Source organism: Spea bombifrons, chromosome 2, assembly GCF_027358695.1.
Source record: "Spea bombifrons isolate aSpeBom1 chromosome 2, aSpeBom1.2.pri, whole genome shotgun sequence".
In the NCBI taxonomy this organism is placed as follows: domain Eukaryota; kingdom Metazoa; phylum Chordata; class Amphibia; order Anura; family Pelobatidae; genus Spea; species Spea bombifrons.
In genome coordinates this window covers 97,802,877-97,828,629 of record NC_071088.1, presented here as the reverse complement: position 1 = coordinate 97,828,629, position 25,753 = coordinate 97,802,877, and the positions used below count along the sequence as shown (strand labels likewise).

At 36.8% G+C, this 25,753-nt stretch overlaps 1 protein-coding gene across 1 annotated transcript in view; it reads left to right on the top strand.

Moving 5' to 3' along the window:
- Positions 1 to 25,753, top strand: part of PCCA (propionyl-CoA carboxylase subunit alpha) — a 167,036-nt gene that overhangs the window by 55,901 nt on the left and 85,382 nt on the right. The window contains exons 10-16 of the mRNA XM_053455323.1: positions 4,766 to 4,868; positions 6,056 to 6,150; positions 9,683 to 9,833; positions 14,346 to 14,489; positions 15,141 to 15,215; positions 20,763 to 20,831; positions 21,419 to 21,494. Of these exons, the coding sequence (XP_053311298.1) occupies positions 4,766 to 4,868; positions 6,056 to 6,150; positions 9,683 to 9,833; positions 14,346 to 14,489; positions 15,141 to 15,215; positions 20,763 to 20,831; positions 21,419 to 21,494 (713 nt within the window). The remainder of the gene's footprint in view (positions 1 to 4,765; positions 4,869 to 6,055; positions 6,151 to 9,682; positions 9,834 to 14,345; positions 14,490 to 15,140; positions 15,216 to 20,762; positions 20,832 to 21,418; positions 21,495 to 25,753) is intronic.

Below are 25,753 nucleotides of genomic sequence, written 5' to 3'. Positions count from 1 at the left end.
AAAAAAGAGCTAAAATGGTTTTGCAGGCTCTACTTCAACTTCCATCGTACTACGTGCTTGTTGTACGTCCAGAGCACCACTTCTAGCCTGGCAAATCGCCAAGTGGCGTTGAAGTAGCAGAGTATACCTGTGCTAACTAATCAACTAGTATGAAGGGTATTTTAGGGGGGTTCGGACCAATACGAAGAGGCTTCGGTTGAGTTTGAAAGTGTCCTCATGAATGGATTTAAAGCGAGAGGAGTCAGACTAGAACTGTCTGGTTGCAGTAGGAGAGCATTTTCACTGTTTACTGTGCACCTCTTAGGCTAAGCATTATCTATATGTGACACCTGTTTCTGGAGTCCAATTTGTAATTGCTGCTTTTGAAAACGTTGTTCTCACATATGTTCAGTTTGCCACTGTTTGTGTTTCCAATGCTCTTACACATACAGGGCTTCCCTCACGCTGTGTAACCAGGAGAAGTGCAAAAGAATACTGCTGTCACTAAAAGATGGTTATTAGGCTGCTGCTAGATATTGATAGTGGATATGATTGCCGGTGTGTGTGGAGCCGATGCTAAATCTGTTCATGGAACCTGTAGCAGGAGGTTCCATTGCTGATTGCTTTCCTTTTAATGAAACACCACCATGTGTTGCTGAAATGTGCAGCTCACCGGTGTCCTATAAACATTAGTTACAAGTTTAATTGGTTAAAACCAGTGACAGATGCCTTCAGAAGGAGAAAATAACCCAACTTTGTGTGTGTCAAGGATATTTATTTTAAAACGAGCAAACTTCCTAGCATGTTTTAAATGGATACTACCAAGCATTCATCATTACCACATTTTCCTTTGGATTAGCCTGAGGAATATATACTTGGAAAAACTACTTATTTTCCGTTACTAGGGAGATGAACGGAAATATACATCTTAATATATGTCTAATCTTCTTTATAGGGCTAGATTTCATATCTCGTATATGATAGTTCACGTTCAATCAAGTAATAGCAATTAAAGAGCAGTGTTTTTATGCTTCAGTGTAAATTACAATACGCCTTTAGGCAGGTTTTACATGGTTTACTTATGCAGACCTCATTATAAACTTGCTGGAGATCAGCGTGTGCCGAAAGCATGCATCCTGTCACTGTGAGGATCACGTTTGATTTTTGTTTCCATAAATTCCCATAAAATGTTCTTGTTTTCTGTTGTGCGGGATGTGCTCTACCCTGGATTATATACCTGAAGTTAGGATTTCCAAGCAAAGAACATGTTACATATCGAAAAGAAAACAATACAAAATAATAATAAAGAAAAAAATTGAATATAGGCAATATATCAGGACAGTAAGGATCCCGCACGTCAAGGTGCCACTGCAACATAGTCTATCATCCCCAGGGTCCTAGCGTAGATGCAAAATATAGACTGAAGGGAGAACAACATCTATTGGTGTTGGACTCTAATAAAGACTGTTGGGAATCTCTTCACACTAGAGTACATTTAACCAGCCACAAGACGAGAGCGACTCCTGCACCTAGACACAAGGATGATGGATACTCACTGGGAAGTAAGTCATCATCTGTGTGTTAAACCCAGTTGATCATCACTGAGTAAATCTATTTAATCAAAAAAGCTCAGACTGGTTAGTAGCTGCTCTTTCGATTTTTGACTGTTTATTCTGAAAATCCTGGTTCCTGATGCCCTTGCTACTGCACCGCACAGTATTCCGTGCGAGGCTATAGAATATGAAGGTATCTTGGCTGGTTATAATGCGCCGTTAAATGAGTCTAATCATCAGATTATGCAAACTTGCAAAGAATGTTTAAAAACTGCATCCAGGATGTGTGTGTACAAACAAAAGCTTGATAATTAATTAGAATGCTTAATTATAGCTGACAGGGAGGGTTACATAATTAGGCAAATTGATTTATCTACTATTAAGAATCCTTTGTGACTTATGAATAGACACACACACTCCAGTGCATATGCCATAGTGCAAACAAGCAAAAATTGGCTTATTGTAATAAGGTTAAACCAGCATATATTTACACAAATCAAAAAAACCTCTGACTTTCGGCATGTTCTTATTCCTTTGAAACTATTCTTGGATTGCACAAAAAATTAAAATATATTGTATTATCTTGACTAGACATGCATTTCAAATTTGTTTGTCATAAACGTGTCCCACACTGTAGAAATAAAAAAAATCACTGGCTCAAATTTTGTACAAAACTTGGTTATAATATATAGTAAGAGCTCAGTAAGTAATGTGTTAATGTTGTGCGTAATCGGCCAATGGACACTGTAAATGATACTGCAGATATTTCCTCCGCAATCTGGTTAACATTGCCTGCCGTTTCTTGTGCTACATCCAGTTGATATGGCTGGATCCAACCGGACTGTGGCAATTCTTCCATCATGTAATCTATGCCTGAACTCATGTGCAACAATCAGATAAGTCTCTCAAATCTAGACTTGTAGGACGTGGAATTTAAACCTATGTATGGTGGTTAAAATGTCCTTTTAATTATACTTGATACTAAACTCTGTGACTTTAATAGCGTCATTGTGAAGGTTCTGAGATTCTGTTTTACAATGAAAAATGATTTTGAATAGGCCTTTCATTTTCACATTGGCATTTATTTTCTTTTGATTTAAAATGCTTGGTATTTGGTTTAAAGAGACACCAAACTTTAACATTTGATGGAGAGAATTGAAATTTGGATGCCTTTTGAATGGACTTTAATTCTGTAAGTGAAAGCTGTTTTCACCCCTCCCCGAACATGTTTGCTTAAGGCAAAACAGCAGAAAGTGTTGTCGGCATAAAAGTGTCTTCATGTATGTTATAAAATGGTGTGTGTGTGTGTGTGTATGTGTATATATATATATATGTGTGTGTGTGTGTGTATATATATAGATACGTGTGTGTATGTGTGTGTATATATATATATATATATATATATATATATATATATATATATATATATATATATATATATATATATATATATGTGTGTGTGTGTGTGTGTTTGTATGTGAACATATATACATACATACATACATACATACATATATGCATATACATATTAGTGCCCTCCACTAATATTGGCACCCTGGGTAAATATGAGCAAAGAATGCTGTGAAAAAATATCTTTATTGGTTAACCCTTTGATCTTCCAAGAAAATCCAAGAAAACCAATGGTGACTAGGAACAGGAAGTTGTTCAACCATGACTATAACTATCAGTTAACACATTTTTCATCACAATTCATCACAATGGGTCATGTGCGGCAAAAGGTTGTTGAGCTTCGCAAAATGGGAAGTGACTATAAGAAAATAACAAAAGCATTGAAACTGCCCATTTAAACCATCACGGCAACTGGAAAGCTTAGGACTAATCCTGGACGAAGACACGTTGTTTGGAACGGTTTCAAGAAAAAAAGCCTCTTCTCTCACCCCAAAAAAAAACTCCGTTATTTCCAGTTTACCAGCCACGACTGGAACTTGAAACGAGATCGGGTTCTATGGTCAGATAAAACCAAAATAAAGCTTTTTGGCAAACACCAGAGGTGGATTTGGTGCACACAGAGAGGTAACCATATGAAAAAGTACCTCATGCCCACGGTTAAACATGGTGGTAGCTCTTTAATGTTTTGGCGCTGTTTTTTTGCCAGAGGACATGGACATTTTGCTAGGATACATGGCATCAGGGACTCTACAGATATTAAATGAACACCTGACTGCCTTTGCCAGAAAGCTTTAAATGGGCTGTGGTTGGATTTTCCAGCAGGACAATGATCCAAAACATACACCAAAATCCACTCAAAAATGTTTTATTGACCACAAAATCAACCAATCAATCAAGGCCCTACCATGGCCATCACAGGGGTGAACTGAAGAAGGGCATCCACCAGCATCCACCTCAAAATTGGAAAGATCTGGAGAGGTTCTGTATGGCGGAATGGTCTGATTCCTTGTCATGTATTCTCCAACTTCATCAGGCGTTATAGGAGAAGGCTGTTATGTTTGCAATTGTTTGATACACAAAAATACTCTGCTCTCCTGGATATTTTTTTCTCTCTGAAGAATAGATCAAAGGGTTAAACAATAGACAATTTTTCACAGCATTTTTGGCTCATATTTATCAAAGGTGTCAATATTATTAGTGGAGGGCACTAAAATGTGTGTGTAAACATTATTTTATAACATAGATGAAGACACTTACTGCGTCATTATGGAAATACTTTTATGCCGACAACATTGCTTTTAACCTTAAGCAAACCTGTCCGGTGAGGGGTGAAAAGGGCTTTTGTTTAAAAAAAAATAGTCCCTTCCAGAGGGATCCAAATTTCCATCCTTTCTCTCAAAGGAGTAAATGTTAGTGGGAGGATACTGTGTCTGTGTGTGTGTGTGTAATATATATATATGTATATATATGTATATATATATATGTATATGTATGTATGTATGTATGTATATAGTATGCAGCAGTTTTGCTCCAAAATAGGAAAGCTATCTATTTATTTTTTTCTCATTAATAAGACCCAGCACTGGCAATTTTGATTAAATCATTCAAATTTGACACTACATTATACATATCAAGCGAAACCTTCCTTGCAGAAGAAGCTCACCGGGACTGCACCTTCAAGGAGCTGAAACATAATTTTCCTGCACACTCTACCTTTAGCGAATAGATCCTAGACCCTAGAGTACCATAGACTGCATGTTATATATATCTTCATGATTGTTTTATCTTTTGTGGATATATTTTGTTATGCTTCTTTTTCACAGGGAAGGATTTCGTTTTTCATCGCAAGAGGCTGCTTCTAGTTTTGGAGATGATCGTTTGCTAATAGAAAAATTTATTGACAATCCACGACATATAGAAATACAGGTTTGTAGAACTAGTTATGCTCAGTGGTTATTTAAATACTATTATTTTCTCTCCTTGTAAGATAAAATTAGAATTAGAAATAGATACTCCACATCTTAACATAAGTTTCATAAATGTTTTGCTGCATTGAGCATGACAAAAGTTAACAAGTAATGATGTATTTAGCTTTTAATGTATTATAAAGGCAGAGCTAAGGCACGTTTTCATGTTCTGTCTGTGTCCTTTTGGGCTTGTTTTCCAAATTGTTGATAGAAAAATAAAAATCAGATCTGTTTAAATAAAAAAAATCTATATGCTTTTCCTCCTTTTAATGTAACTGAACTAGTGCATAGGAAACATTTATGAATACAAGTGTTTTTATGCATATCTCCCTGTCATTCTGGTAAATATTCTCCATTGAAGTCTAAGGAGAGTTTTCTCACTCTAGCTTTTTTTTTACTTTATAATAAATTATAAATTTGCATGGATGCTTTTTTTCCCACTTGTTGTTTTTTTCTGGAACTTTATCTTATGTTTTTATTTTGTTCTTTTCTGTGATGACCTAATGCAGAATAATAAAGTAGGAAGTATACCATGCTTAATCCCAGGAGCCAAGTAGCCAATGCTCCTTACATTTTTATTGCCAGTGCCTAAGGTTTATTGCTGCTAATGATCAAGCTGGCTACTACAATTGTGTCTGGCTCCTAAATTACATAAACAATAATAAAGACTTCTAGAGTCAAGCTTGGAGGAGAGTTTAGTCGTAAAATTGTGTTTTTATTTCACCCAAACCGTTTGATCGCAGGTCAGACTTGAAGGCAATCCATTCAAATGCTTAAGGTTTTTTTTTAATTATTATTTATAAATGTGATGGGGTAGTTTATAAGAATCAAACTACTGAAAAAAAGTTCTAAATGGTTGTATACAAATTTAGTAGCACCTGTGAACCGATCTAGCTAGTCAAATGTTCCCAAATGCCCCAAAATCTCCAAATATGCAACAAGTCACCTCATTTGGATTTGCAGGGTGAGCTGATGTTAAGATTACTTTATGCAGATTGCGGTTCCCTCTGGCTATTAAAAGCCTAAGCTTTCAGTGTCTACATACAGTAGTGGATTTCTCTATTTGTAAAGTTCTAGCTGTTCATGTATTGTGATGCTATTCTGCTCAATCATTTTTGTTTCAAGTAGTTGTCTTTTCCTTACTAGGTATTAGCAGATAAACACGGTAATGGACTTTGGTTAAATGAAAGGGAATGTTCCATTCAAAGGAGGAATCAGAAAGTGGTTGAAGAGGCACCCAGGTGAGTCCCACTTTCCTGTTTTGTTTGAACAGTAGGGACCCTACAGACACCAATCTCCTCTATTAAGTCCTGCTTAATGTGTTATTTTGGTCAATATTGTGTTTATTGTTTAACGTGTCACCGAATGTACTCGGTTATAACAATGGATTTTGATATTTCGGTATTTTAACATTGTTTATCTAAACTATAGAAGTTTATGAAATTCATTTCATCCCCCTCTAATTTTATATTTCATACTCGCCGAATCCCTCGCCGAGTTCCTGCTCAAATTGTTAATTTCCATATTGGTCAAATAGTGAAAACTTGAGTTTTCTATCAAATGAGCTCTAGACACAGGAACAGCTAGTCTGTGTCGAGCTGCAGGATTTCTAAATTGTTCTGAAAGCCCCAGCTCTCACTATAGAGACTGTGGTTTCAGCTCCCTCATATGACTATTCATTATGAAGCGCAGACATTGGCAGGTAAGGTGGGTAAGGACCAGCCAAGCCCTTGCTGCAGCAGAAGCTCATTGCAGTTGGACCTGGATAATGTGTAGTAAAGTTGAAAGACAACCCTCCAGCAAACTGTCCTGTCAACTCTCCTTTGTGAATTGACCCCATTGTAAAACTAGATGCTTAGCAGGAATATAACAAATTCTTAGATCCAATTTATGCATATTGTCTTCCCAAAAAAGTTACCCCTTTTTGAGTCCTAGAACATGCCAGGAACTACTATTAAATCAAATGAAAGGAGGATGTGGTATTATTCTTTGAGCTGAGTATATTTTTATAAAATACAGTATATTAATTCCTGTGTTTTGACAATAATCATTTTGTGAACCATGAAATTGAATCCCACCTAATATTTCAGGAACATATAATTGTTTTGATATTTCAGGACAGACACTTGTTTGGTTAAGCAGTGGGATGTTGTTTATGAATGCCAGCTTTACCATGAAATTGCTTAACATGCAAGCATTACATATTACCTAATATTTTCTGGAGGAATAAAAGGGCATGAAATATTCATTTTCAAAATAGGCAAACATTGTTTTACTGCGTGCTTAATTTCTTCCACATCCCCTGCTTTTTGTCATTTTTACAAACGTTTGGTAATTGGCAATATAAATTTTATCTTTTTAGCGTCATTTTTTAATTTTAACTCAGTTGTCTTTGTGCGAATATACCAAGGAGAGGGTATATGTGACCTCAAACCATACTATTAAAACATATATTTTGGAGCTTACCCTTAAGAATTCCAGTGCGTAAAAAAAATTGAAATTCATTTTAACCCTGTTACCGTGGCGGAAACAGATCCATTTCCTCATGGTTTGCAATAAAATATATAAGGCGCACTGTGGCAATGGGAAGCAGATAGCCAAGCCAATCCCAATTTCTGTGTGTGTATATATATAAATATAGATATATAACATTATTTTGGGCCTTGCATGGCTCTAAGGCTAGGTTTCCACTTGGGTTTTTGTCCTGCGTCTTTTTTCTTGATGAAAAACGCCAAGAAAACTGCCACTGCATTTTCCTGCGTTTTGGCGTTTTTTCTGGAGTTTTTTTTCTGGCGTTTTAGCCTTCCTGTGGAAATTGCTTTTTTGACCTTAGGCAGTTTTTCCAGAAGTTTCACCCAGCTAAAAGGGATTCGGATAAATGGCAAGTATCTGCCCTCTCCTGATGTCATTTCTTTGGTAGAGTTCTACTTAAACGTCCTGGCGGACCCTTTTGTCTCTTTTCTGTGGTTTGTAAGGCATGTTTTATTCCGAATGTCTGCTCCTCTAGGAAGATTGGCCCCAAATGATGGTGCAAATTGTTTGCTGTTGCTTTTGGCACGCAGGATCCAGTCGCGTATGTTTGTTTGTAATGGCATGTTTGTTCTAAATGGTGTAAAATTCAATATGAACTTTGTTTTGTGTAAAACTGTTTGTTTCCAGCCTATTTCTTGTGGGACACACAGATACTGGGTCCATCCTCTGCATTGTAACTGTGGAAAAAAAACGCCATAAAAACGCCAAGGCAAAAAACCCACATGGCTTTTTCATGGCGTTTTTTCTCTCCCATAGACTTCTATTGGAGAAAAACGCCAAGATTTCCTTGCAAAAAACGCCAGAGTGTCAACATGCTGCGATTTAGAAAAACTGCCACAGAGCCCAAAAAAGCAGAAAAACGCCAAAGAGGACTGAAAAAACGCCAAACAGAAAAACGCCAAGTGGATATGGCATTGTGCGATTTCCTATTGAAGAACAGCTAACATCTGGCTGCAGCGTTTTTTCACAAAAAAACCGCCGTGTGGCTGAATTGGCGTTTTTATGGGCGTTTTTAGCAAAAAAAAAACAAGTGGAAACCTAGCCTAATAGTGGCATATTAAAAATCGGTTTTAGCATTGTGTGACATGCCTTATTTAGGTGCTGCATAATTTGGTTGAGTGGATGAAATAATTAAGAAGGCATATTGAAAAGAGAGAAGCATTTGATGGCAATAATTTTGCTACAAAAGAGGCAGAAAGGAATAAGAAAACTCCTGTTTAATTTAAAATGGCTAATTGCAGAGATAATCTAGTCTCTTTTTTGTGTGTAAAATGTTAATGTAGCAGGGACCCGCTTTCTCGTTGTGACACCTTTGCTCTATTCTTCATCTGTGGCCGGAGGTGAGCCATGTGAGTGTGGAAGGCAGGGAACATGTGTGTTCTAGAAACACAAGAACGTTCTACTGTGATTCAAGGGGCGAGCTGGATTTTCAACCAAATTTGGACTAATGATGCTCCATCTGTGATACAGCTGCATTATGTATTTCAGTCTAGAAATATCTGCAGTCCTTCGACAAAACCCAGCCTGACTGAGATTTTTTGGAAATGTATGTGAAAATATAGTTCTTTCAGTTGCAAACAAGTTTATAAGCCTTTTAGGTGATTTTGTATCATTCTTGCAATTTATCGGTTTATAATGTTGCTGATTTGCGTACATATTGCATATTAAAATGGTTAATTTTCTAAGGTATTTTATTTTCACTTCATTTTTAATGAAGTGATGGACACTGTGGAGGAGGTTATTGTTGTATCTGTGACCTGATTTCTGGAATGGCATTACCGTGTTTCCAAGAGGCACCGCATGCACTTTGACTCTTGCCAGTGTTGCTTTTCTATGTGCAGCCAAAGTGAATGCCCCCCAAAAGGAAAATAATGTGTGCAAGTGAACGAACTGTGAAACTTCATAGTTTATAATAATTCTACCAAAGAAATAATACTTCAGTATGTTCTTCAGCTCCATCTCTCAGGTTCCCAGAGATCTACTGAATGGACAAAATAATACTGCTGTTGGGATATTACGATATTATGAAAATATTTAAATATTAAACATTCTGTTGGGGTCATGTTCCTAATAATCAAGTGTTCAGGATCATCACTGTTTGAGCACTCTCACTGAGCCAAACACTATTCCACTGATATATGTGGCTGGTATTTCTACTAAAATGTGACCTCCTAGTATATTTAGGATTGAACCAGGGAATTTAGTTCTCTATTCTTAATGTAAATGGTTCTATTTTGTTAGCACTTTTCTTGACCCCGAAACACGAAGAGCGATGGGAGAACAAGCAGTTGCTCTTGCCAAAGCGGTGGAATACTCTTCAGCGGGAACCGTGGAATTCCTTGTGGATTCCAGGAAGAATTTCTACTTTTTGGAAATGAATACCAGGCTACAGGTAAAAATTGATTTGCACATTTCAATATATATATTTGTTGTAAATATTGTGGAATCGTAGGCAATTTTTTTTCTACCAACCTGAAGTCTAAACCTTTTGTGCCTTTCATTTGATGAACACGTTGACCCTGACACCAGGTTTACAAACATGTGCATGGTGACCTCTCAAATCACAGAGCCACCTTGAATTGCCATGTTAAGGTCACCTCTTTGAAAGGTTTCCAGTTGGCGGGCCAAATATCCCTTTTTTTTCCCTTTATTTTTTTCTACCCTGACAACATCTTGCTGAGTTCCTCTAACGGAAGAAATTGCACATTTTGTTTCTGTGGAACAAAAAAAATTAGCAATTTGAAAAGCATGTTAACAGTTGCATGTTGTGTTATTAGAAAATAAAAAACAAGAGAAGAAACCAAAAGAAGGTAATTGAGCAATTCATTTTCTACCAAGTGATCATTATCAGACAAGCTATGTGCAGTTCCAAAGGCATGGTGTTTTACAGCGCTGCAAATAATTAGTGCAAGAGACTAAATAATAATGGGACGGTAACGTCGTAGAGTGCGATTCCCGGTAATCGACTGGCAGGAGAGTATTGGAGGGTAATTATTGTCTCTAATCCGCATTAAATCACCAGCATTTGCTTTGAGATAGAGTAAGCCTTTATTGACTGTATAGCCAGCCATGCTTAACTCTTTAATCACCACGCAAGCAAATAATAGATTGCAGTATAATAGCTCACTAATCACAGTTGTCCTTACAAGAGAACTTAAGAAAAATATAACTGTTTTCTTTTTGGGATGAGCAAAAAAAAAAAACACTTGTTTTCTTTAAACTGAAGTACCAAAATATAGTAGGGATGTACAGATATTGTTTCTTTTGAAAGCAGGTGTTGAGAAAAATGTCTCTTTGACCATTAAAAGCCAGCGGATAATAGAAGAAAATAGAATGTATAGAATGTCTCTTGAACTCATAAGCAGTTGAGGAACACAAAAGTCTTTAGCCAAATCAGGATATTCATTATCAGAATACCAAATGAAAACATAAGACTTCCCCATTAAACGTCCATTTTTTAAACTGTATTTATTAGAATGTATCCTCAGCAGAACAAGTCACGCTAATATAACCATTTCTTCTTGAATTCCTTTGATAGAGCCTAGCTTCTATTAGGGTTGATTGGTGATACTGCATTCTCCGTCCAACTTAGAAGGCTAGCGTTTTAATGTTGCAACAGTTAATATTTCTAAAAATTCCTTTTTTTCTTAGATGTATTTTGTTCTGTTTGTACCTGAGAATTGTATTTATTGCTGTTTAGTTGATACATTGTTATGCATCAAAAGAGAGTGCAGTGTTATCTGGAGGCTTACATATTTCAAAGTTCCCTTTGGCCTCTTTATTTTAGGCAACTGTAAGTGACCAGTAATATATTTTATTGTTGTTCAACTGAAAATATGGGGAGAGCATCTGAAATATTTTATTTATTGATTTAAATATATTTTTTGACTACATTTATTACAGCAGATCTTATGATCCCATAACCATGAAATGAAATTTGTGTATAACTCGGCATAAATTTTATATAAAGATACATAAAAACGTAGAAAGTGACAGCAGATAAGAACCATTTGGCCCATCTTATCTCTTAGGTATAACCATCTCTTTAACCAAAACAATATTAACAGAGTACCAGATCTGGATTTTATTAGTCGAGCATCTTTAATAAATACAATATCCTGCATGATTTGCCAATATATTTAAAACATATATTTAAAAATGCACAATATATTGTCTAGTTTTCCTAGCGATCTTGGTTATTTTTGGAAGGTTTTTGAATCCCCAAGCCCCCCACCCCCTTAAAACTAACCTTAAGCCTGAATGAAAATTGTCTTCCTATCGCCCCATATGCTTATCCTGACTCTGCAAGATATGCATTACTAAAGCATTTGTTCAGTGGGTGTGCACCCTGCGGAGAGCTAAAATTTCAAACTCTTTTATATCGTCCTTCCTCGCAGTTGTAACAGATGCTACGGATTTTCTAAGATATCTTATTTGGTACCCTGTTATTATTTTAGTTGTTGCAGGATGTTTAATGCAAAAAAAAAAAACCACACAGTTTGTACTTGTTGTTCCGTATACTGGGATTGTTTTCTGCCCCAATCCTCTTCCAATGCCTCCTCTGATAGACAATACAATTACTTTGTATTTAATATAAATTCATTAAAAAAAATATCTTGCCTTAAAGAGAAGCTGCAGCTTCGTTGCTGAAAGGGAAGCCCCCCCCCTCCTGTGGTCCAGTTTTTACACCACAGATTGGTTGGTGAAATTGATGGAAACTGTATTATCAGAAATATTCTGCATAACTCCAGTCTCCATGTTAAATTAAATAATGTGTTGAAAACTAAAATATGCACAGACTCTTGCTGTGGTTAAACCACATCATCCCTTCATTAAACTTCCTTGGCTGGTGATCTGGTAACATCAATAATTGGGTTGTACTAAACTTATACATTATGAATTTTAAAATCGCAAAACACTTTTTTTACGACGAAAAACTTTTAAATTCCACGTGAAAAAAATAAAATAAATAAATATATATATATATATATATATATATATATATATAGAGGCTGATCTCTTAAATTTACTATCAAAGTTACGCAGCAATCAGTCTGTTCTTTATCAATCTCATACTTTTGTTGACAGAGTCAAAGATCTGTTTTTTGAGACAGACAAAATAGATGTTTTAAGTCCCATATTGCCAAATAATGAAAATACTTGGTGCTCCAGTGAAATTCAATCTGGTTTTGGATCATAAAAATTTAAAGCACACGGAGAGATTGTATTTTCAGGGGTTGACACCTCTCCAACAAAAATGTATCTGTACGTTCGCTGATAAGGATCAGTTTTGAGAGCAGAAACGTATCCTCACAAATGTCTTAATTATTTAAAGATGTGAGAGCTTTCGCTGGGGCTGTGAGAATGCCCATTTTGGCAGGGAGATCAATGCAAGAAAGTACCGTATTTTGTCTTGCTCCAGTCTCCATATTAACACAAACATTATGGGCAAAATGAAATGTACAGAGGTTCTTCCTGTTGCCTGTATACAGTTCTAGAAACCACATAACTTGTATATTAAACCGGAATCACCTTATATACATATGTATATGTATGTTTAGGAGACCACTAAATTTGTAGCATGTGGCAGGAAGTCAATCTTTTACCGTGTTTCTGTAGCATAAACACACCGTTCCTTTATGCTTAAACTACTAAAAATATGTAAGTGTTAATAAACAAAAAGAGCATCATTTAATTATACACGGCTATAGTATAAAGTACATCATTGCACGTGAATGGAAGACAGTATTTTCTGTATGTGTCATTCTTAGAAATAATAGCTAAATGTGTTCGAAGCAAGTTGTGGATCAAAACGTTCACAGTGAAAGTGGATCATATAAGGTGATAAACTCTGTTAACAGGATTACAAGTAACTGTATGGCTCAAGAGTAAACTGGTTTAGCATCTGGTTACATTGCCCCTTTTTATGGTATTACCAAATGCAAATGAACGACTGCAATGAAGAATAGTTAATTTACAAAATAGATACAGCTTGAGCAGTTTTCTTTCTTGATGTACCTGTACCTTTTGGTACTACACCGAAGTACAAGTATTCTACGCTCATCTACTATTTTATTTTTGGTTTTTTTTGGCAATAACGTCCTCTGACCACTTTTAAGTTGACGTGAAGATGTATGATACACCGCTTGTTTCCCATTGCACTTTGGAATATTGTGAGGCTATAGAAATCGATAGATGATGATGATGCCATCCACGTAGATCTGCCCATACTGTCATCTTATAGGCACGGTGTGCACGTCTGGTGATGTTCCCACAATGGCATCATCCAGAGCAGTTAGGAGTAATTGTCTGATAGCCGAGGAAGTGCTCCAGTCCATCTTGGTTATTGTGTGTGTTGAGCATTACACAGATAAATCTTGAGGGACAAAAAACTGAAGGATCCATCTGCTCATTTCTGCTACACTGCTCTGATGTAAGATTACGCTAATCTGGTTGCTTGTCAGGACAAGTTAGTGAAAGCAGGCGAATGGCTGAGATTTGGAGTAGACTAGTTTAACAGTACATCATAAGCCGCTTCCAGTGCGTGCCATGTTGAGTATTGCAGAACAGCATGATGATAATAAGCTTCCTCAAGTTGTACGGTCAAAACACAACAGAATGTAAACACCGTTTTATAACTTAGACTGATTTAAAAGACTGTCAGGGGATGAATAACACAAAGTATTTTTGTGCGTAAATGTGAAAAATATAAAAATATCAAATGAATTGAAGCACACATGAGGACAGACATCTGCCAAGGCTGAGTATTAATAAAAAAAAAAGGGGAATGTTTTGTAGTGGGTACTTAAAAACCAATTTGTATTCTCTGAATATTTTTCCCATGTGAAATATGTACGGCTACTGTATTTCTTTGTCCGCTGACTGCCAGTTTGCTACCCTGCAGGTGGAGCACCCCATCACTGAATGCATTACAGGGTTGGACCTGGTCCAGGAAATGATCCGTGTTGCCAAGGGATACGCTCTACGGCACAAACAATCTGATATACCCATAAACGGCTGGGCTGTCGAATGCCGTGTCTACGCCGAGGTAAAAAGCAGTTGGTTGGTGATGCACTTGTCACAGAGGTTGTTGGCTTTCGTACTCTCCCACCGCTTTGATACCCAGACCATGTGACTGCCTCAACAAAGCTGCTTATCCTTATGTATTTTTCAGATGTTTAGCGATTTCCAGCTATTGTTATTACCATAGGATATGGCAAGCTTAGATCTACGATACAGATATTCTAGGTACATAGACGCTGCTTGTATGCTGGGCTACCACTCGGCCTGTTCTCAGTGGTGTTGCTTATTTGCTTTCTTCTCTTTAAATACACACACACACATATATATATATACACACTGACAGGATGCTAAAACTATGGCTGTTAATTCTACATTGGATATTTTTCAGTAAGTCTGTGGTGGAATATCCAAGTAACTCATTACTAGGGGCAAGAAAAGCAAAATCTCTTTGTCCGTTCCCCCCACTCCTGTTTAATCCATTTTTCTAGCCTTAGTTTTATTGCACCTAAATTATGTACCTTCATGTGGTAACGTTCTGTGGTAGCCTGCTGTTTGCGACCAAAGTCATTGTGGTAGTTTTTGATTTAAAGAGGACAGAAGATTCGGTGAAAACAAGTTTTCTAAAACTGTGATTTCTGATTTTGCAACTCATTCTATGTGCATTTTACCCTTCTAGGATCCATTTAAATCCTTTGGCTTGCCCTCCATCGGTCGTCTCTCTCAGTATCAAGAGCCACATAGTTTGCCTGGGGTATGTTATTTGAGTATTCTTTTTATTCAATATTTATCTGAATATGTAAATTAAATTGTGATTTCCCCCTCCCCAACAAAAGAATATCCTCTAATGTCTTTAATTTATAAATGTGTATGTTTTGTTGACTAGCAAGATGCGGGATTATCACAGATGATTTTGTGTAATATGAAAGAGTAGATTGTTAAACAGTTTTCTGCTACTTGAAAAGAACAGAAAGGCCTCCCTTTTCAAGGTAATAAAAGCAGAATTGGTATAAGGGAGACACGCGGTTTGTAGAGAGTGACAGAGCTGTACCATCTGTGGGCACGATTGTTCAGACTGATTACTGCGTGGAGGAGACCAAGAATTCAAAATGTAAAGATGTTATTGGATATGTGATTTATTTCACTTCTTAAAATTGTTTTTCCCATATTCTTTCTAATGGGACCTGACCCTTTCTAGACTCGGAGACTCCATGCTGTGATCAAAGCCTGCGAGCAGAACAAAAAACTGCACAGACTTAACAGGCATTATGTCTCGCTAAATATTAGAAAAGAAAACATACATTAGTGGACGTACTTAACCATCACTTTCCAATGTGAAGCAAAGATTCATTGAATTAAAACGTTCATTAATTATTCAGGCTTTTTTCCTTTTTTTTTTTCTTTCTCTCCTCCGCATTTTAATAGCTAACAAGATGTCAAACATTTTGCCCTTGCAAGTTTTTTGCAATTTGCAGTTTTCAAACGTGAGACCTGTTGAAAGTATAAGTGATAATGGACAAACTCTACCCCCTACGGTCATTGTCCCACCAAATCTTTCTTCAATTAAGGCTGCAGCAGGAGTTGCGTGTAATAACATTTGTGCTTGGGAACTATCCGTAGATGAGGGTAAAAAAAAAGAGAGAGAGAAAACAATTAAAATGCCTTAAATGTTCTGCTTACTGCTGTTATTTGCCTGTGTGAATATTGCATGTCAGCTAAATGCACTAAAGAACAGATAAAGTGATTGGGAGCAGGAGAGTGCACACTAAGCTTTGTCTATCATTATTGCCAGGAGCAATCAAATCGATGCCAGCAGGACAGTACAGTCGTTGACAGCTATAATTATGTATCTCCATGGTGATCACTTTTGGCCTGTCATGGAGGCTCGCTTTGTCCCCTCCCTTGCAAGCATTTAATCAGATTGGGCTGTCACTCGTCAGGTAGACATGGCGGGCTGGGAGTTGTGTGTTGTGGGAGAGGTGAATTGAAAATGAAGGGTGAGTGAGGCCCAAGAGCTTTGCATGGCCCGTTACAGCGGAGGAGCAGAAATTGCTACTTTTTTAATTATGCCAGCGGCTCCCGAGCCGTGGCGAGGACGTGGCCCGTGGTGCGAGTGGTCTGTGTCATGTTGCTTGATGACGGTTTATTAAAATCAGTGCAGATAGTCTTAGTCAGCAGCATCTTTTCTGTGTAATCATGGAAATAATTGCAAGTCGGTTAATTATGTTTTCATGGGGCTTCCTTTCTGGAATTAATTTTCAATTAGCTGTGGTTGTAATGATAGCGAGCGATACTTTAAAATGCACTTGTAATACATGTACGGCATGCCGCAGTTCTGCCTTGAATAATTAAGTGCATTGTGCTAGGGATTTATGCATGATAGATATATCTATCTATCTATCTATCTATCTATCTATCTATCTTTTGGGAAGTATGAATAGGCGCTTACAGGAACAAAGATTCCCAACAGAAGGACAGTCGAATAAAGTATTTTTTTGGTTTATCACATGATTATCACATGATTCAGCAAGCAGGACAAAGCAAAAAGTCCAATATAAACAATAGAAGCCAGCTTCAAATGTGATACAATATAACAAGATGATTAAAAAAGTCACGTCATGATACAGAGAATAAAATACTGAAATTAACAAGGATGTCGACAGTGAAGCAGATTTGTGTGTTGACCAATAAGTTTAGGTAAAGTAACATCCTAGAATGCTTAACCCCTCCATATCCAAGGGTTTCAGACACATTTCAGCAACCATTTATGGTTTTACCAAAGGTTTATTTTTATATTTGACCCCATCCTTTAGTATAAAAAGCTTTTTAATAAATGGCAGAATAATAAATAGAAAAATGAAAAAAAAAATCTGAATAATTTGAACACAACTATCTCTGCTAAAGTAAGTAACCTAATAAACACCCTCACTATAAGCCTGGTATGGACATCGCTGTTATCTCTGACAAATAAGGCAATGTCAGTAAACATATATTATTGGTTATTCCTGGTTTAAAACTTCTAGCGTAAATTGTCAATATGCGTTATACTACCTTTATTGGTTCCCCAGAAATATTATTACAAAGGACTTTGTAGAACAAGGCATATAAATAAAATTATGGATTTCATTAACTTTGTATCTGGGGTACTGAATGTCTTCATTCATGCCAGATTTAGCCACGATTCAAAGGAATATTTGGATGTGCCTGTAATGCATAAAAATGTATACATGCTTATCAGTTATTACTAAAGTAAGTTTTTTAATATATTTAATCTCACTGTAGTAGAGCCTTTGACTTTATTATTTAAAAACAGCGACTGGATGCATGGTCACCTGCAGATGTTGTTTCACAACTGTAAGCTCTCAATGTACATAAAGCTCGAGACATCAGTACATCTAGCAAATGTAGCCTACGAATACGTCTAGCAAATGTGTCCTTTATAGACACTGGTGGTGTCTGCTCCCCAGGGTAGCCTTTCAGGAATCTGGTTACATGAACAGTCGTATAGAAGTCAAACACAAATATTCTTAAGTATTTTCAAGTTACAAGTTTGTGAGTATATATAGTTAAATATATTTTAGAAAATATAAAGTACTCTGGCATACAGTGGTCTAAAGGTCAGAATATCTATGCAGAAATACCCAAGACAATAGTCCTAAAGTTAAAATACCATGAAGTTGGTTGCCAGAAGGACTTTTTTATACTGTGGATTTGTCACTGCTACCAAGAAATCATCTCCCTTTGTTAGACCCACAATTTATTTATTTCTTTTTCGGTCTCTTACTACCCCTCTCTCTCTCTTTACTTTAAAAAAAAAAATATATAAAATGCCATTTAATTTTCAAGTTACAGGCAATTGCTATTTGTGGTAGGCTCCCAGCTGATTGTCCTCCAGATGTTCTGACCGTGTTACTTAGATCCATTCTGCAGCAGCACACCCACCTTAGATATCCTGAACTAAGACTAAAGGTGTAGGATTATGTTGATTTCTTGACGTTATCAAAAAAAATCCAAGTTGAATATTGAGGGAATATTTAAAGTTTCTAGATGTTTGTTTAGTTGACCAAAGTACCCAACAAGCACAAAATGTCACAAAACAGTTGAGGTCGGCCCCTATGCAGGAATACCTGAGACAACGGTCCAAAGGTACAGGATCATACACTTGGTCACTAGACAAGGATACAACAAAAATTAGAACCATTTATGGGGAAAATCTGTTGTGCTTGTGTGTTCTATTACTGCCATCAGGGCTGCCATCAGACATTTATGGCCCCTTGCAGAACAAATGGACTAGGTCCCCCCTCCACACCACCAGGAATTTTTGTTCGACTCGTAATTTTTTAGTGACGCAGTCAAACCGTTTGGGGCACTGCATGATCATCTGTTACAATGCGTTACTTCGGTCTGTTAGTGAATATGAAGAAAGATTATATTGGCTGCATGCAACATCTGTGGCAGTTGGCTTAAAAGTTACGGAGACATAGGGAATTTTGTTGCTAAAGTGGGACTTTGGTGTTTTAACGTTCTGCATTATAAAGGGCCATCTCTAGGTATGTTTTCTAGGTATGTTCTGCTGAGCAGCCCCTGCATAATGCATGGTTTAATTGGTGAGGTGACAAAAACCCTCATTTAAATTTGCTTTATACAAGGCCAGCCAACCAATTCTTGGAGCAGAAGCTCACTGGAATTGGCCCTTCATAATGTATAGTAAAGCCAGGGAGCTGAAGCTGTGATTCTCCTGCCAACTCCCCCTTTAGGTTATAAATCTGTATGAGTTGCAGAATACAGACAACTCCATTACATTGCATTAATATTTATGGCATTCCTTTCTGTTTATATATAATCATCATTCACTGTTCACATGGTGTACTTGTATAATGTATGTAGACAAATATTAAATTCAATAGTAAATTACTTTTTAATACAGGCAACAGTATCTTAGTAGATTTTTTTTTGCTGTCATTTTGGTAATAAAGCTGTCATCATACCCTCTGGTGGATGCCATAGACAAGGATTTCTGCTTCTGTCCCCTTGGTAAACGCTTAAATTAAAATATTAACGGATAACAGACGCTTCCATGACCTTTATGTGTCTTGGTGCAGACGGTTGGGCTGCTGTTTTATGGGGGGAGATCTCTTCTCATAGGTAAAAGTGCCTGTGAGTTTCAAGGCTTTTCCACCCACCCCTCCTTCAATGCGCTGGATGTAATCCCCGCTGTTTTGGCAGCGTTGACTGAATTCCTGTGTCGCAAGGATCAGTAGGACATGTCTATCTGTCTTGAGTGTTTTGATTAGCTTTTCAAATGTTTCAGATACCTAAGCTTGACAGCAGCTATTTAATAAATATTTATTCCCCAAGAACTGCTTATTTGAAAAAAAAAAAAAAAAAAATCATAAAGGTAACCTTAATACCACACTGATGAAATCAAACTGAGAGAGAAAAACACAAATCAGCAATAACTAACAAACTTGTTTGCTCATTAACAGCAATCAAATCCTTCAATTCTTTTTATTTTTTGAAATTGTTCCCGTATTTCTTTTTCTCTTACTAGAGTTACTCGATACAAATATTTAATTTACTCGGTGTGTAAGCAGGCCCCAGGTTCTGAGGTAGTACTGGGGCATGAGGTAGTACTGGGGCATGAGGTAGTACTGGGGCATGAGGTAGTACTGGGGCATGAGGTAGTACAGGGGCATGAGGTAGTACAGGGATATGGAGCTGGGCCGATGTGCATTCCCCCCTATTTATACCCCAGGCACTTGATGCCACCTCAAACAGGACTCCAGGTCTTTGACGTAGGATAGCTGTTTTCAGGCTTGACTTGGGGGTAATGAGTGGAGAGCCAAGCATTGGCCACAAGCCTCCTCGTCCACCTGTTATGATGCAGCCTACATTTTGAAGTATTAGACAATATTTCCCCTCAAATGTAGTCACCCATGCAGGGAGGTGTTGGAAAAAGCAACATTCTGTACAAGTTTTTTGTTAGGTGCAAAATTGTGTGAATGAAAATGTGGGACATGGCCTTATCTGACGCTACAACTGTACGGTGTACAAACGTACCCATTAAAATGAATGAGCACTGCATCATTCTAATTTCTTGCAAACTGTGGTGCCTCTGTTTTGGCTTGTATTGTCTTTTGTTCCATAAACGTAATTGTTTTCCTTAAAACATAATTGTTTTCCCCCACAGATAGGAATATCCGGGATAAATTGTTTTCTAGTCTGTGGTCCAGATGGATACATTAATCTCTATTTCCACTAATATGTTTTAACATATTTTTTTTATTTATCCTTGCTGAAGGTGCGAGTTGACAGTGGCATTCAAGAAGGAAGTGACATCAGCATTTACTATGACCCCATGATATCAAAAGTGAGTTTTTTTCTGTAGCTCTGAATTCAAGATAGAAATTTAAAATCTATAAGCTGGCGTAGTAGACTTTTTTCTCTCTGAACACCGGTCAGTCACCTTGAAATGAAATCACTACAAAAGCAGAGAGAAAGTGTCCCTGATTATGTATGCCTTTTGATTCAAATAAAAAGCAGTAGGCGAGCCAGCCATTTGAGTCATAATTTCATTTTAAGCACAAAATCCTAAAACAGTTTTTTCCCCCTCTGGACTTATTTTAATTTAACGAGGAATGATAATATATTCAATGATTGAAGGATATCCGACATTAAACTCTAAGTCTGGGGGGGGGGGGGCTTTCTTTTACTATTCACCACGTAAAGACAGCATATCATGATGTTGGGCGCACCTAACTTGGCTTGCATTTTTTACATTTAGATTATGTTTTTTTGTTATGTTTTGAAGCATTGAGTTTGATCTGATCTTTATTTTCTTTTACGTACATGAAAAACTGTAATTTTTTAAGTTTTTCAAATGTAAGCTATATGTACGTTTGAAAAATATTTGTTTCACACGCTTGTGTTGCTGACGTGTCATACGTTTGGTTTCAGCTGGTAACACATGGCAGCAATAGAACCGAGGCCCTGAAGAGAATGGAGGATGCTCTAGACAACTACGTCATCCGAGGTAACTCATATAAGATTTACTGAAGAGCGTTGTCATCTATTAATTCACATGGTGATCATTAGCAGGTGAAATGGCATAAGACACAAAGTGCAAATGAATCAGAAATACTTGTGATAATTAAAAAGGAAGATATTTAAGTTGTTACTGAACTTGTGTAACCCACGGGGACGGCTGGTTGACCTGTGTTTGTAATAATTAGCTTGCTCATTTGAATAGGCATTTAATAGAAAAATAATTTTGAATATATTTTGCAACTGTTGCCAAACACATTTTAATGTATACACATCTATTATGTTTGTTGGGAAAGTTAATTTAAAATGTGGATTATGAAAAAAAAAAAAACTATATCCTGTAAGGAATATATGTATGTATGTATGTGTACATTTTAGTTTTTTTTTTCCAGTGTGCTTTTGCTTCTCTCCATGATTTCACACAAATCCTTTCTCTCTCTCTCCTCCTTTGCTTATTTATATTTGAAAAGATGTATATACCCTACATGGAAATAGTTGACCAGTCATATGAAAAAGTGAACATTACTGTATGTAGTATAAGATGTTCAAAACCTCACGCAAAGTTATTCGCAGTAAAATATCTGAGGCACCTAGGCATATGTCTACGTTCTCTCTCATAGCTCTGTTATCATACCGCAAGAGCTAGCCGTGCTACAGATCACATAACGTGGACCGGATGAACACTCTCTTCCTGGTTATAATAGCCTACGCAGTACAGCTATGAGTATACAGCCTGTGCCTGGTATGCCTAATGGATAATCCACTGCTAGATGATCATAGTAATGGTTTTACAAAAAGCTACACAGTTGTAAAGAATCTCTACATCTAGAGGCTCACATGTAGCCTGCTAAGTAATGTAGATACAGGAAGGTTATTGTCCAAGAAGAATGGTACAACTTCCGACTTAGGATTCAAATGCAATCTTTACATGGTTTGTGAAGAAAAATAAAATACTCTGGCTATGTCTTTGATGCCCGTTAGTCTTAGACAGTATAACATTAAGAAATTGGATTCAATTGCCATTTTTACATTGGAAATGCCCAAATATGCTATTGTTCTGTGAGGGCTCCAGTGTCCCACAACATACATTCTTATTTTTTTAAAGCTGTTTAATATTTGATACATCATACTTTGTATAAAACTATATAAAGGAAATCTAGCTTTGTAGCCCTAACATTGGCAGTTGCACTGGTTACTATGCCCCCCCCACCCATCTATACACAACCAGCTGCTGCCGACTGATACGTAACATGAGGCTTTTGATGTTAAAAATGTGAAGGTTCCTAATTTTGTGTGTATTGAATAGATATATTGCATTAATTATATTAGAAATAACTGTGATCCCTTACCCTTAGTGTCTCTAGCAGTCCTTTTACAAATTGTTGCTATACTTAATAGAGGTACCAACACTTTAGATTTATTCCATGGAGCTGGGGTTTCTCAAGGAATTGACCGGCGATATCACATGTGACTGTTTGTGCGTGCATTATTTGTCTTCCTCTACGATGACTTCTCCACACCTTTATTCAACATCCTTATTTGGCCCTTTTACGCGCCATTCAAATTGTCACTGTAGAACAGTCCAGGATTTGCATCTTATACAGATGACAAATATTAACATAAGATGGTTCCTGTTAACAAACCAGTGCTCCGAGAAAACATAACCATTGTGATGTTAAAGAACATTAATTCCCATTTCTGGAGGGAAGCATTCAAGCACAAGAGACATTCCTGTACATGTACATTACTTTTATATGGATGTGTGCGATGACCTGGAATAACGCTGGGGCCTCTGCTGAGTAGTGATGAGCTGTCTCCGACTTTGTACCCATAATACATTAGTGATGCCTTGAAATGGTGGACTGCATATGAAGTCGTAGATAAAAGGAATGTGTATTCGGTACACAGACTCCATTCTAGTGTAGCCACTGTGGCCCTTTAAAGGCTTTGCTATGTTTTACATTACAAGAAAATCAGTTTTCTTGACATGTTTTTGTGTTCTTCCTACGATGTGTCCAGTTATATTAACCTACTATCAAAAACACACGTTGAGATAAATTTAACTATTCTCCGGAAGTTATATCTACAACATTGCTAACTCTTCATGAGTCATGACCGATTCATGTCCAGACTGTTGTACCCACCTACCATTCAATTCACTCATTGATGATGACTTAACAGAGTCATCTTATGACACTGTAATCTTTAAGAATATTTAGATTGTCCTGTCACATTATATTGCCAAAGTCTGGTGAAGCACATGAACTTCTCAGAAAAAAATAATTTGACTGTGATCTAGATCTTAATTACAAATGTGGTTTATATAAAAAGCAGAGATCAGGCACTGGGTGTGCTGGCCACCAAACTTACTTCAGATGCTAAGTTTTGCAGTGGTGTATAAAAATTAAAAGTTAAAATAGGCAGTACATATGTATATTAGAGACCTACTGTATGCGTAGAAACCACTTAACTTGTATTGTTAAGTTGCCACGGATCTTGGCTTCCGTGATATGACGCCCTTTTTAAAAACTAATGTTTAAAGAATATAATAAATGCATTAATTTAATTATGCAAGTAATTGTGACATTGACATTTTTGACTTGAAAGAGTTTGAGGATTAGAAGAAACTCCAGCGTGTTTTCCTCCGAGAAGGACTAACTCACATTTTAGTAAATTCAGCATATAATAGGTTCTGGTCAGAATGTCCCCCCCCCAAAAAAAAAAAAAGAAGACTAAACTATAATTGATAAAAACAAATTATTATTTCTGGGCAGTTTCACATATATTTTGAGGGTGATCGTTAAATAATAGAGGAATGTCTCACCTTCAGGTTTATTTTACACACCTTTCATTTATTTCTAATGATTTTTTTTACCTGCAAGCTACGACTATATTTTGAAGCATCGGGTAGCAGAAGAGCAAATTGCACATTTTGACAGGCAGGAAAGAATAAAATCTCCTGCTAGTGAGCATTAATCCTTTAAAGTATTCTCCTTCATAGTCATATCCTAAAAAAAAACAAAACTGTTGAAGGGCATTGTTTTTTTTTTTTTTTTTTTTTTGCTTACCGTGTTGTCAGTCATTCCCTAAACAAGATGCTCCCCCATAAGCACGGTCACACTAGGTGTGCTGCTTGATTCACTTTTAACAAATGTCTCCACTCGCTCTACATCTTAACCTAGGGTTGGTCCACAGCAGGCGTAAGGAGAGCTTGGAGGTGAATGGAACAGGCAGCACGTCGTGAGAACTCTGAACAGTTTACCGTGCAAGAAAATGGGCCAACTGTGAAGAGTTGGAAACCTGGCAGAAAACTCTTTTGAATTGTTTTCATCAGCGCATTATGCTGCCTGTAGCATTGCTCCATTCTTGAACCTGCAAATATTTGTTTAAATGGTCATGCCACCGTCCAAGCGAAAAGCCTTCTTTTCCTTTTATGTACTAAGGGGCTAACTAATTACAATGTAAGCAGAAGTGGTAATGGTTAATACAGTAAGGGGCTTTCTGTACCATTTTCTGTATATGACAAGTCTATTTGACATTGTAGTTAACGTTATACAGTCTTTATTGACAATAAGCAAGTATGTAAGGATTTCAGTGTAAGAACTAGAAAGAGTTCTGTAAATCCATGTTCCACTATGATTAACTTGCTGAGAGTTTTAAGTGTGTTAAGTGAAGCTAAAAGAACTCAATGTCAGAAATATGTAGGCTATAGTCTTCAATTCTAATATTTGTTTTGCATCTTCTAGAAGCACGTAAGTAGATGATCACTTATACCTTGGCTCAGTCTGGTATTAAAAATCCACCTGTTGAGATTTGTCGCTAAAAAGAAGGTTAACCAAAGTGCATGAGAAGTGTTGAAACTCAGGTTGACTATGCCAGAAGCCCCCGTCAGCCTCCACAGGATGGCCCATGTGCCTGCATTGTTTCCATGAGTTCAATATATGTCAGTTTTCCCTTTTAGGACTTTAGGAATGTTATTGCTTCTTTTGAAAATTCATCCTACATTAAATCCTGAACTATCAGTGATGTGCCAGTTAGTTACACAGCTGCATCATTTTTATTAATGACTAAAGCCCAGCGCCATATACCAGAATAATGTACGATTGAAGTTGGTACAAAAGAAAGATAGTTCTGATATATATAAATATATATACTGTTCATTTATCTAACACATAGTTGATTTTATTCAAAACCTTATTTTAGTTGTTTTTTTTTATCAGTACTGTTGGAATTGGAGTTTTTTTTTTT